This window comes from Hippocampus bargibanti, linkage group LG17, assembly GCF_051943395.1.
Source record: "Hippocampus bargibanti isolate YZ-2025 linkage group LG17, ASM5194339v1, whole genome shotgun sequence".
Classification (NCBI taxonomy): domain Eukaryota; kingdom Metazoa; phylum Chordata; class Actinopteri; order Syngnathiformes; family Syngnathidae; genus Hippocampus; species Hippocampus bargibanti.
The window spans coordinates 11,360,001-11,372,149 of NC_142750.1; the positions used below are offsets into that span (position 1 = coordinate 11,360,001).

At 43.0% G+C, this 12,149-nt stretch overlaps 1 protein-coding gene across 5 annotated transcripts in view; it reads right to left on the reverse strand.

Annotated features, from left to right (window-relative positions):
• The window catches only part of syt3 (synaptotagmin III), a 31,852-nt gene extending 20,126 nt beyond the window's left edge, over window positions 1-11,726 (reverse strand). For 3 of the 5 annotated variants that reach the window (XR_016118090.1, XM_089018969.1, XM_089018970.1), the window contains exons 1-4: window positions 11,443-11,726; window positions 6,113-6,226; window positions 5,091-5,404; window positions 1-203 (exon numbers count right to left, since the gene is read on the reverse strand). The exon at window positions 1-203 is cut by the window's left edge and continues 187 nt beyond it. Coding sequence is in view for 4 of the 5 variants with exons in the window: in XM_089018969.1 (XP_088875095.1) it covers window positions 1-203; window positions 5,091-5,241 (354 nt within the window). In the remaining variant the exon portion in view is untranslated. The remainder of the gene's footprint in view (window positions 204-5,090; window positions 5,405-6,112; window positions 6,227-11,442) is intronic. The other 2 variants (XM_089018968.1, XM_089018972.1) reach the window with 2 other exon arrangements.
• Between the last annotated feature and the right edge of the window lie 423 nt (window positions 11,727-12,149).

A 12,149-nucleotide genomic window follows, 5' to 3' on the forward strand; every position in this document is an offset into this window, starting at 1 on the left:
CAGCAGCGGCGGCAGAAAGGAGGACCCCGGCATGCCGCCCACTCCGGCGCTTCCGGGCAGCAGACCCGAGGTCAGGCTTAGGCCGCCACCCTCCTTGTCCCGCCACGGCAGCCAACACAGCTTCCATGACACGAAGAGCGACACGGAGAGCAGAACGATGCCGCAGAACGTCACGATCACCGACAGTAGGCTCACGGAGATCTCTGCAAATGCAACGCCGAACATGCGTTAGCCAAACCACACTGATCGGACTTGCATTCGCACACAGATGAACAAACTAACTGCAAAAACTCCCAATTTACAAAATATCTCATGACAGACATAAAAAAATACCTTCAGTGTTTTCTGGTGTTATTATTATTATTATTATTATTATTATTATTATTATTATTATTATTATTTTCAATAAAATACCATTTATAAGGCACACCGAAGTATAAGGCGCACACCCAATGAATGGTGTATTTTCAAACTGTTTCCATATATAAGGCGCACCGGACTAAAAGGCGAACCTTCAATGAATGTAAAACGTTTTGCAAATACAGTAAAGTCTCGTTATATCGATATTCAAGGGAGTCCGAAAAAATATCGATATAACCGGGACTATCGATATATCCGACCCTGTTTGCATGTAATTTTCTCCGTGCGTGCATAGAAATAGTATCGATATAACCGGGACTATCGATATATCCGATATCGATATAACGAGACTTTACTGTATAATATACAAAAGTTTCCCAATATAAGGAACACCACATTATAAGCCACTACAGAGGAGGCAGCGGTTACACACTACTTCTTTTAGAGTCGGTGGCTGCTGACAGTAGTTGCAAGACCTGTTGTGGCTCAATATGACTTCACATATTGCGCACCGGCATATAAGGCGCAGGGTCATCTTTGGAAGAAAATTTTGGGGGCTTTTGGGCGCACCTTACACACCGGAAAATACAGTAGTTGACAAGCTAACTTTGACACTTTGCCACAATCCCCAAGGAATGCAATTTTGACAGTGAGGTTTCCATTTGAACTCAAGTTATCAAATAAATAACAGTCTTTCTTTCACAAGGTCATCTTTTCATGGGCCAAAACCGTTCAATCACTCTGCGACGGAATTGTGAAAAGCGTCTGTAAAACGCCGGCTGCTTGCTGGCAGTTTTCCCATGATGCCCTTTGCCTGCCTGCCTCCTGTGAATTATTCATCAGTCTGTGTATGTCATTAATCGCCATTTGTTCCTCAGCGATATGATTGCGAGGATGCGGGGGTGGGAGGAGATTCGGGAAGGCCTTTTCATATTTCGCCTCAGTCAGCCCCACGAGCGGGCGAAACAATATTTTCCGACTGCCTCTGGGGACAATAATAGATGGAGGGAGATGGTTTTTGGGCCAGCGCGTCCATTCCTGCTTTTCATTTGTCCCAAGAAAGTTGATGAAAATGAGTAAGTGTGAAGGACAGGTGGGAGAAAGCAAGCTGGTGGTGATTTAAGACCAAAGCTGGCGAGGGCTATGAGTAAGGTTCAAGGGTTGATGGGGAAGGGACAAAAGACAAACACAAAAACAAAAAAGGCAAAAACAACGATTCAGACAAAATGAAGGTAAAAAAGGGGCAAAACCAATCCTCAAAATCGATCATAGGCAAAAATCTCAAAGACAAAAAGGAAAAGTGATAACCAATGACAAAATTCAGCCAAAACAAAGATAAGAAGAATTATCAAAAGCAAAACAAAAAAAACTAATTCATCATCAAAGACAAAAAAGAAAAGAAACACCCCTTAAAATGAGAACGCACCAAAACAAGGTAATACATTTGTCAAGCCACTTCTTCCATCTCTACTTGGCGGATCCCGAGGCGTTCCCAGGCCAGCTGGGTGACATAGTCTCTCCAGCCTGTTCTGGTGGCGTCCTCGGGTTCTTCTGCCAGTTAGACATGCCCGGAACACCTCACGAGAGAGGCGTCCACGAGGCATCCTAATCAGATGCCCGAGCCACCTCATCTGGCTCCTCTCCATGTGGAGGAGAAGCGGCTCACACTCTAAACCCTTCCCAGATGACCGAGCTAAACCATCATATTCAAAGAAATCATTGAAAGACTAAAACAACATGAATATTACATCTACCAAAAACAAAAACAAAGGCAAGCCCCGCAAACAATAAATTAGTAGAAAATGCATACATGTAGTTTCAGAAATCATAAATCGTGAGATTTTCGTACTCTCAACTCTGTGGTACGTGTTAAAATAATGTTAGTGTTACAAAAGTGTAAATTAGAAGTAAATAAAACAGAAAAACACTCTTGTTGTTTATTTATACATTTGATTAATATAAAAATGTATGTTGTTTTTTACAGCTTCTTTTGTTTCACCTTACAAATGAACTGTCCGTATTGTGTCAATATTTCTTTTATAAAGTGAGTATTGTATTGTGGTCAAAATCGGGACTCTCCCGACCAAATCGTGAGACTTAACACGTATGCAAATGAAGGACGTTAAGACAATTGTGGTAATAGCTGTGATGCTTTTACACTGAAATCATCTGACCGGATGTTAGACCACGACATGCTTGCGCAAGGTACAGTGAGACCTCAACTTACAAACACCTTATCTTACAAACGTTTTGTCTTACAAACGTCAAATTTATGAAAATTAAACCTTATATAAGCACTATTTTCATAATACACGCCCACCACGGCTGGCGGAGTGATTTTCGGCGGAAGCACACGACCGAACAGCACCAACAGTCCTTATGGAAGGTGACTCTCCTTCCATAAGCCATCAACGACCATCAAAAAGGTCAATAAAACTTTATTTTACGGCACAGTTTATTTCTTTAATTACAGGCCTCATCTAATGCGCCTCTTTCCAAACAGCAATTTTCTTTGACCTTTGACCTCCAACGCCATTCCATCAAGCCATAAATGTTAATAAAGTGACTTTATGATACAATGCAGTGTATTTCTTTCATTACAATACAGTAGCACATTTATTATACATAGAATAAGGTATGTTGTGTGTAGTTTTAAGGCTTATTTAGTTGAAAAGTATATTTTATGGAAACCCGGGAACGGAGTATTCCCATTTTATTGGTTTCCTATGGGATTTTTTTTTTTGAGATACACACTTTTCGCCTTACACACTCTGTCTGGGAACCAATTAAGTTCGTAAGTTGAGGTCTCACTGTATTCAATAAACAGTTGCTTGCTCGAAACCGACTGAATCCTGTTTACCCACACTACGACATAATGACCAAAACAACCACCAAAAACAAAATAAAAGGCAAAATTGAAGAAAAACGAGCAACGGCTCAATTCAAGTTTTCCTACAGAGCACTTGGATAAAAACAACCACAGTTGCTTATAAAAAGCTGCCCATAAAAATAAAAAGCAGACTAATAAAAGCAATGAAAATCAAAACAAAAAAAATAACCAGAACAAAAAGACAAACAACCCCGAAACACTGACCAAAGATAAAAAAAGTCTTGTTTTCAGACCAAAGCAAAGTGAAGAAGGTTTGTCTTTGTTGCGACGGGCCTTGACACATGCTGTCAATCACTTCCTCTCACCACCACTCAGGGGGGCGTGCGTGCGCCAAATCTCGCCACTCCGCTGACAAAGCCGTTTTTCACCCGGCCGCTCTCTTCCGGCCTCCGTTGAGGGCCTCGCAGACTTCCAACACAATCGCCTTAGGCTGCGACCTGACATTCCCCTGGTAAATCTCCTGAGGCGGTGACCAATCTACATGGCGGCATGCTCCGGCAATCTGCATAAGAGGTTTCGCCGCGGAGTCCATCACCGCTAACAATCAAAGACCTTTCGTCATGAGACTCTTCGAGGGCTCATAAAACAAACGAGATGCGGCCGTGAATATTTCATGGATCCGCATATTTGCACTCAGCGTAGATCATCGGCAACAAAGAAGCCACCGCACATATCAGCTTACTTTAACCCCTTCATGTCCACTGTAGTAACCGTTGTCACTGTAAGGATTAACATGACCAAAGCCCAGGCTGGGGGCCAAATGTGGCCGTGGTCAATTTTCATTCACCCCGCAGCCTCTGTTATAAAATCGATAACATCTGGCGCGCATGTCGCGTGTGCTAAGTGCTGTCATCTAAAGGCTCAATTAGGAACAGCAAATTAAAAAATGAGTCATTGACTGAATTTTCGAAAATACAATTTATGACAGCACTGTAAATTCCGTTGATGCCTACAATTACACTTTGATCTCATGTTGATAAAAGAGTTCAAGATGGCAGAGAACATACCAGCGTTTGCGGCGACGTTCCTGCTATTTCAGCTCCTTTTACTATTCACAATGCTTGCTGTGTTCAAACTTGATCTTAATTTTACTCCGTGGTGCTTTCTGCCATCTTTGTGACTGCTTTATTTCTTGTATATGATATTTGTTCTTGTTAAGCGCTTTGTTATAGCTTCAGCTGTTGTCAAAGTGCTATGTATACAGTAAATCAATATGTATTGTATTGTATTTTGTTGATTGTCGCCATTTTCGAAAATTGGGAGTATCATTCAGTCAATGACTCCTATTCTAATTTGTTGTTCCTAATTGAGCCTCTAGATCCGGGGTGTCAAAATCCGATCCTCGAGGCCCGCCGTCCGACATGTTTTCCAAGTCTCCCTGTTGCAATGCACCTGATTCAAGGGAACAGGCTCAATGGACACTCCCGATTCTAATGATCAGATCATCAGCAAGCTCTGTGGAAGTCTGACATAAGCCTGTTCCCTTGAATCAGGTGCGATGCAATAGGGAGACTTAGAAAACATGTAGGACGGCGGCCCTCGAGGACCAGATTTTAGCACTTAGCACACACAGGTATCAGCGCGACAAACCAATGTATTTATTCTACAAGCAGACCGGACATTCTTGATTTTATGACGGAGGCTTTGGGCCGGATGAAAATTGACCACGGGTCAGACTTTGGACATGTCTGCGTTAACCAGTCGGCTACCAGGGTGCCACCATATTCTTTTACAGTCCTAAACTATGACCAACATGATGAGCCAAACATATCAGGCCTTCTCATTGATATCAATAGTAAATCCTGATTCAACATGGTACAGTTGGTTCGAGAATCCTTACCTGCGTCGAGCTGTCTGTTGCGTCCCCTAAGCAGGTAGCTAAACTCCTGGCACAGTTCGCTCTGGCTGTGTCCACGAGGTGAATTGAAGCACAGCTCTTCGACCAACATCAGCGCCTTCTTGCACAGGTCTTCATCCCAGTCACCCGACATCCTCCAATCTGCATCGCCCTCTCGCCCGCACTCGGCCAGTCACAGTGCAGCGCCTCGACCCGCCACCCAAGATCAAGCTCAGCCCGGTAACGTCGGGGCCGGATCACGCAGACGGGAATGATGGGCCCATGAAGGAGTGACTGACCCCACTGACTCACTTCGTCTGGGGAGGAAGGAGGGGATACAAAATCAACAACTTAGGTTATCATGTTGGAAATGTCATCTTTGGACGTGTATTAACTCATTCACTGCCCAACGTGTGCAAAAATGTGTTTTTGTCATTGTCACTTCGACCACTCGAATTCCACGACCCGCAGAATATTGAGTTTTCGGACTCCATAAACATTCAATGCATCGTAGGAAACCTTAGACTCTGTTCTTTCATCAGAAAGTCAATTCCTAAATTACATATGTCTGGAGTTATATGAGCTTGAAATGAGAGCGGCTGTCCAAATTACAATGCAATACCTGTTGGTTTATACAGCGTTTTAACAACAGCTGTAGGTGGAACAAAGTGTTAACATGGAAAAAAGGAAAATGCTGCCAACTTGTGAAAGGGAAAAGCATTGCCAGAAGTCTGGCCAGCGGTTTATCGGCACCCAAGCAAGAAAAAAAAAAACAAATTTGGGAATGGCGCTCTATGTCATAATTTCAATTCCTGAATAAATTTGTGAACGGCAGTGAATGAGTCAAGGAGTTCTATGTGAAAATTGGACTGGGATGTATTTTGGATTTTAACTATGGCTCATGTCAAATAAATTGAAGCAATAACCAAGGCCAACATATCGTGGGCAGTTTGTGTGTGTGTGTTTGTGTGTGTGTGTGTGCGTGTGTTTGTGTGTGTGTGTGTTTGCATGTGTGTGCGTAAAACCTTTTGCATGTTGTCACGTTGCTAAAGCAGCTGGCTTTATTTTCCTGTGGCTGAAAGCAATCAGCCAATCAGCACGGACTTCCTGGAAGAAATCACCAAGTGGCCTGACATCACCTGAAAGCACACCAACCAAAGAAAACAATCAGAGTCTCAAACCAAGATGAAAAGATCCAAACATGGCAAGTCGCATGCTAGTGAAATTTTGTTTTTCAACTTTTCTTGCACGCCTGCCCTTTGGAGAAAAAAACCTGAAGTGAATCACACTCCCAGGACTTATGATTAGGCAGACCCACACACTATAGTGTATTACAGTAATACAGTAATATAATTTGACAATATAAATAATGCTCATTTCTGATTCCGATGTCACAAAGCATTTTATAGTAAAAAGCAAAAATGCTGTGCACTCATTTTTAATTTCTAAAAACGAACATCCCAATGTCCCACATTTTAGCACATTTCTGTCAGTATCACTAGCGTGAACTGTCACAAGTCCTTAATTCCTTCGAGTGGTACACTTTGGTTCAGCTGCGCCGTTTGGCCTGGTACACAAAATGCTCATTTCCACCATTTGCATACTAGTGCAGCGTGTTCTACCGGAAACAAATTCCTTGTGTGTTCTACATACTTGGCAATAAAGATGATTCTGATTCTGATTCTGATTTGAAACATGAGCTTCATGTGTCAGTGGGGGCAAAGAAATAGCTGACAAAAGCACAGCAGGAGGCCATCTTGAGGAACTACTTTTCCGAGCGCATCGGAGCGAAGCAGGACTATCGATCCATCGGTGCCTGGCCGTCGTTCGCGGAGACGTTTGTCTTTTGAGTGGCAGCTGGCGGCCAGAGTGTTCGTCAATGCGTGAATCAATGAATCGGTCAATCAAGCCAGTCAGCCTCACCGGGCAAGAATGAGGCCAGGTCCCGTCGGCTTTGAATGGTCGCAGATTGACACATCTGTCCATATAAGGAAAAAAGCACTTTAGTCTATTCATTGGGCCGTGACGGCGCGCTATGGAATCCAAAATTTGGTGTAGGGTGGCAGAACGAAAAGATCCAATATTGCTAACATGGATCCTGATCCTAGTAAATCTCTCTGAGTGGCTTTTTAACAAGCATGTCTCACTATGAGCAATGGCTGTCTGGGAGTGAAAAGACTGCGAGCCTGGAAGGGAGGTGCTGGGGGGTGGAGGGTGCGGGCAGTCAAAGACATTGTTTACATCCACTCATGTCCTGCTAACACTGACTTTGGGGCACTACAAGTTGCCCTCTTCTCCTCCAATCTATCCTAAAATCATACAGGTGTCAAAGTCAAGGCCCTGGGGCTAAATCTGGCCCGCCACATCATTTTATTCGGCCCGCAAAAGCAAATCAAGCATGTCAAGTGCCATGATGCTAGCTAAAGCCCGAACCAAAATTTCAAATTGTCTCATGTAAACCAAAATAACAGTCATTATTTTTTACTTCAAAATTATAATCTATGTATTCATTAATTTGTTGTGTGTTCTGTATGTAATATGTGGAGGGGATGAAAAATTCAAACGGATTCTTTAAATTCATAATGGCCCCTGGGAGGAAACCGTAACGACAATCTGGCCCGTGGCAAAAATTATTTCGACACCCATGGTTAAAAAAAAATAAAGTGACTTTATTCGGTATATTTATTATTTTATATGATGGTAATTTTATCTTGCCAAATTTTGGAATAAGCATTTGCCCAATAAATACAGAATAGTCAGGGGCCAATTATTTAATTTATGTTTTGTCGGTTTGATTTCTCCAAATTCATTTTTTTTAACCGATTGACTGGAAAAAGTGAAATGGTTCCTCAGGGTCCAGTTACGGATAAAAAGGCTAACCAACTCGGTCGGCCACAGTATGCCCAGGTCGCGGATGCGGAACATTTCCATGACTACAGGATAAAGGAGCCTTTTGTGTACACACTGCAATACAAAACCTCCCGCAGACGCTTGACAGTCTCGCCCGCCGCTTGGGATCGATATTCTCAGCGGGCCGCCCAGTTGCAACCGTGCCATCGGACAAGGTTGGCTTCTCATTATGGCACACCAAAGGAAAATCGTGGGAGACAATAGATTAAAAGGGAACGAGTTGAAAGGAGGGCGGCCAAGATAAAACTTCAACTAACGACCTTCAATTAATCATTAACAAGCTCTATCCTCCACTTTTTTTACGACTTTACCCTGCCCGGCGGGCGGGCGGACAGACAGACAGACAGACAGACAGACAGGCAGGCAGGCAGGCTGGCAGGCAGACAGACAGACAGACAGAGATAGATAGATAGACAGAGATAGATAGATAGATAGATAGATAGATAGATAGATAGATAGATAGATAGATAGATAGATAGATAGATAGATAGATAGATAGATAGATAGATAGATAGATAGATAGATAGATAGATAGATAGATAGATAGATAGATAGATAGATAGATAGATAGATAGATAGGTGGGTGGGTGGGTTTGGATGGATGGATAAATGGATAGATCGGTGGGCGGATGTACGGACAGACAGAGACAGAGACAGACAGAGACAGAGCGAGATAGATAGATAGATAGATAGATAGATAGATAGATAGATAGATAGATAGATAGATAGATAGATAGATAGATAGATAGATAGATAGATAGATAGATAGATAGATAGATAGATAGATAGATAGATAGATAGATAGATAGATAGATAGATAGATAGATAGATAGATAGATAGATAGATAGATAGATAGATAGATAGATAGATAGATAGATAGATCTCTTGCTATTGGAAGATATATGACAGATTATTTCCACAATTGGTGGAATCCGGATTTTCGCTTTATCACCAGACAGCATTTGGCAATGACTGGATTAAAGATGCAATTCCCATGCTTTGAGATTGTGATAAGAGAAACAACAAACGGTTTATGAGGGATTATTATCAATGTGGCGGGATAATGGAATCGGGATCAAGTCCTTTGGTGGACTTAGAAAAGGGTGAGAAGGAAGATGAACATGATGGGTTCCATCTTTGCTCAGAGATTCCGGGAAAGACTAACAACAAATCCCAAACCACGCTGAAGGTTTACAAAGGATTTATATCCAAAGCGGTGGGCATGTCAAATATTTTAATCTGGTGTGAGTAACAACACCTTGGCTATTTTCGAAAAGTGCGTCGAGGAGAGGGAAGGCAAGAAGGGTGGAATTGTCTTGCTTTGACATTTCCAGTTAATACAATCATCGAATTCCACTAGAAGCAGAATATTTAACCGGGCCAAGGTTGTGCATCGCTTTTTATACATTTGACTGGAATTATGAAGATGTGGATTATGAGTACAGTTGACAGGAGGGAAGACATGCACCTTGAAAACTCAGACATTACGGGATTTTTTTTCCAAAATGAAGACTATCGCTACCCTACAAAACGATTTGTCAATAATTATTTCCCTCACTGAGAGATACTGACAAAAGATAACCCAAGCCACAAAAAATGTAAACTGAACCCTATCGCAGGGGGACACCCTGAACTGGTCACCAACCAATCGCAGAGCACACAGAGACAAACAACCATCAATTTAGAGCAGGGGTCAGGAACCTTTTTGACAGAGAAAGTAAAAGTAAAACATTTAGAAATGTTTTTCAGTGAGTTGTGTGTGTGTGCGCGTGTGCACACATGTGCACAAAGCACACACACACAAACACACACACACGCGTGCACACACATGCAAACACGCATGCACCTGTTTTCAACAAAATGTCAGAATGTATTTTTTAAAATAACTTTGTGATAATACTCACCATTAATATGAATAGTTTTCTGTTCCTCATGATTGGTAAACAAATCCAGCCACTTGACGGGTCCATAGGCAAGTTGCTGCTAGCTATGCTGCACACGGCTCATTAGCTTAGCATTAGCCATAGGTCAGTATCATCCAATCAAAATTGCGCTTCCCGCCAACTGCCGTCCAAACTGGACAAGAACAGCGAAAAAGCGAGAATGTGTAGTTTAATCGGCGAGCCAGATCGGATTGGATTGGATTGGATTTGCCTTTATTAGTCTCGAAGTGGAGAAATTTACATTTCACAGCAGCAAAGTGATAAAAGGAATGAAAGTAGAAAAACAAAATACATGAGCTGCTGGAAAGGCAGCCACCCTCGCAGCGCCGTCTTGAAGTCAAAAGAACAAAAAAACCCAAATAATATGCAATCATTAAAACAGCCATATATGGCTCGCGAGCCATAGGTTCCCGACCCCTGATTTAGATGTTTGATCAGCCTGCTATGCATGTTTTGCAATGTGGGAGGAAACAGGAGCATCCAGAGAAAACCCACATAGTCACGAATATGCAAACTCCAGAAAGGAAGATGGAATCAAACTCGCGACCCAGAGCACAACATTTTCAACAGAGTGCAATGATTTGTTTATTGTGAGTCAAGCAAGATGCCATTATTAGAACCAAACAAATCAGCAGTGGCATGCACACTGAATAAAACATGTTCTTGTTCCGGCAAGGAATGTTATGAATCAATACAACCACCTTTACGGCCTCTTTGTGTACAAAAATATAGCTTGTTGTTTACAAAGCTACACCACGTGACGGTTCTTTGTTGACGAAGCGCCAACTACTTCAATAGTTTTTTTTGTTTTAGGACTCTGGCAAATTTAACGAGCGGCAGTTGGTTCATTTATCTCTGATGCGGCGGGCTAATGCATCGGTTCTCCCTAATGGGATGTTTCTGCTTTCGATTGCTTCTGTCTGTGACGCCTTCCTCCTGTCATTTTGCGGTTCACAAAAGGGCCGATTTCACACTTGGAAGGTAGAGGTCACGACTTTCATGTCACCTCTCGTTTAAAGGCCCGGACCAAGTCTTTCTGCCTTGACAGGCCGGAAATTGACCACATGTAGGTAATGATAGTTGCAACATAACTGATTGTGAACTGGCATGTATTTCTATTTAAATGTTTAGATTCTACACTATACCATACACACCGGTTGCTGTGTTTTGTTATTTTTTAATTTTTGCACGCGCACACGCACGCACAGCTATTAGCCTGAATCACATTTGGTGGTCAAGGTAAAGGGGCGTGGCCTCACGAGATCTGCGAGCGACAGAGAGAAGACCGTTGTCAGCCACGCACGTCAACCTGGTGTGTGCGCGCGTCATCCTAGAACGTCTACTGTTGCAAATGGCCCAGAAAGAAAAATTATAATACACATTTAGAGCATCTATAGTGCGTGCACAAAAAAAGAAGATACAATGAATGCTGTGCGTGCTACAAATAAAACATTGATGTGCGCGCGCACGTCACTGGATGTTTGCATGCGGGCGTTCCTACCGTGGAACGTGCACGAATCTCGTCGCTTGCTCCCGTTGCATCAGGTAAAAACACAATTGGAGGGGATGGACAGGGACAGGGGAAAAAAGCAAGCAGTCCCAGTGTTTATCTTTCCTCCCACCTCTTTCTTTCTTTTTCTTCCACGCACTCACGCGCCAGGATGAGTTGACGAGGCCGGAGAGAAATGGAGCAAATGATGGCAGCCCTTCTGTTCGCTCTAATATTCCGAACCAACCACCTCCTTCCCCTTCTCCTCCTCCTTCCTTGCTGGATGCTCGCTCTCAGCTTCCCGCCCTGTGCTTGGAATACTAATTCTCTGCCTCGCTCTCTCTCTCTCTCTCTCTCTCTCTCTCTCTCTCTCTCTCTCTCTCTCTCTCTCTCTCTCTCTCTCTCTCTCTCTCTCTCTCTCTCTCTCTCTCTCTCTCTCTCTCTCTCTCTCTCTCTCTCTCTCTCTCTCTCTCTCTCTCTCTCTCTCTCTCTCTCTCTCTCTCTCCCCTCTCCTCTACTAAAGACACACTGATGCATGAGAAGTGGTGTGTGTGTGTGTGTGTGTGTGTGTGTGTGTGTGTGTGCGTGCGCGTGGGCACTACCTATGTATAGCATGACATCTGTCCTGTTACAGCTGTGATTTGGTCATAATTATAGTAACAATAGTGCTGCCACTGCTGCTGAATAGGTCCCCTGAGGTGCTTTGATGGTGGTGGTGA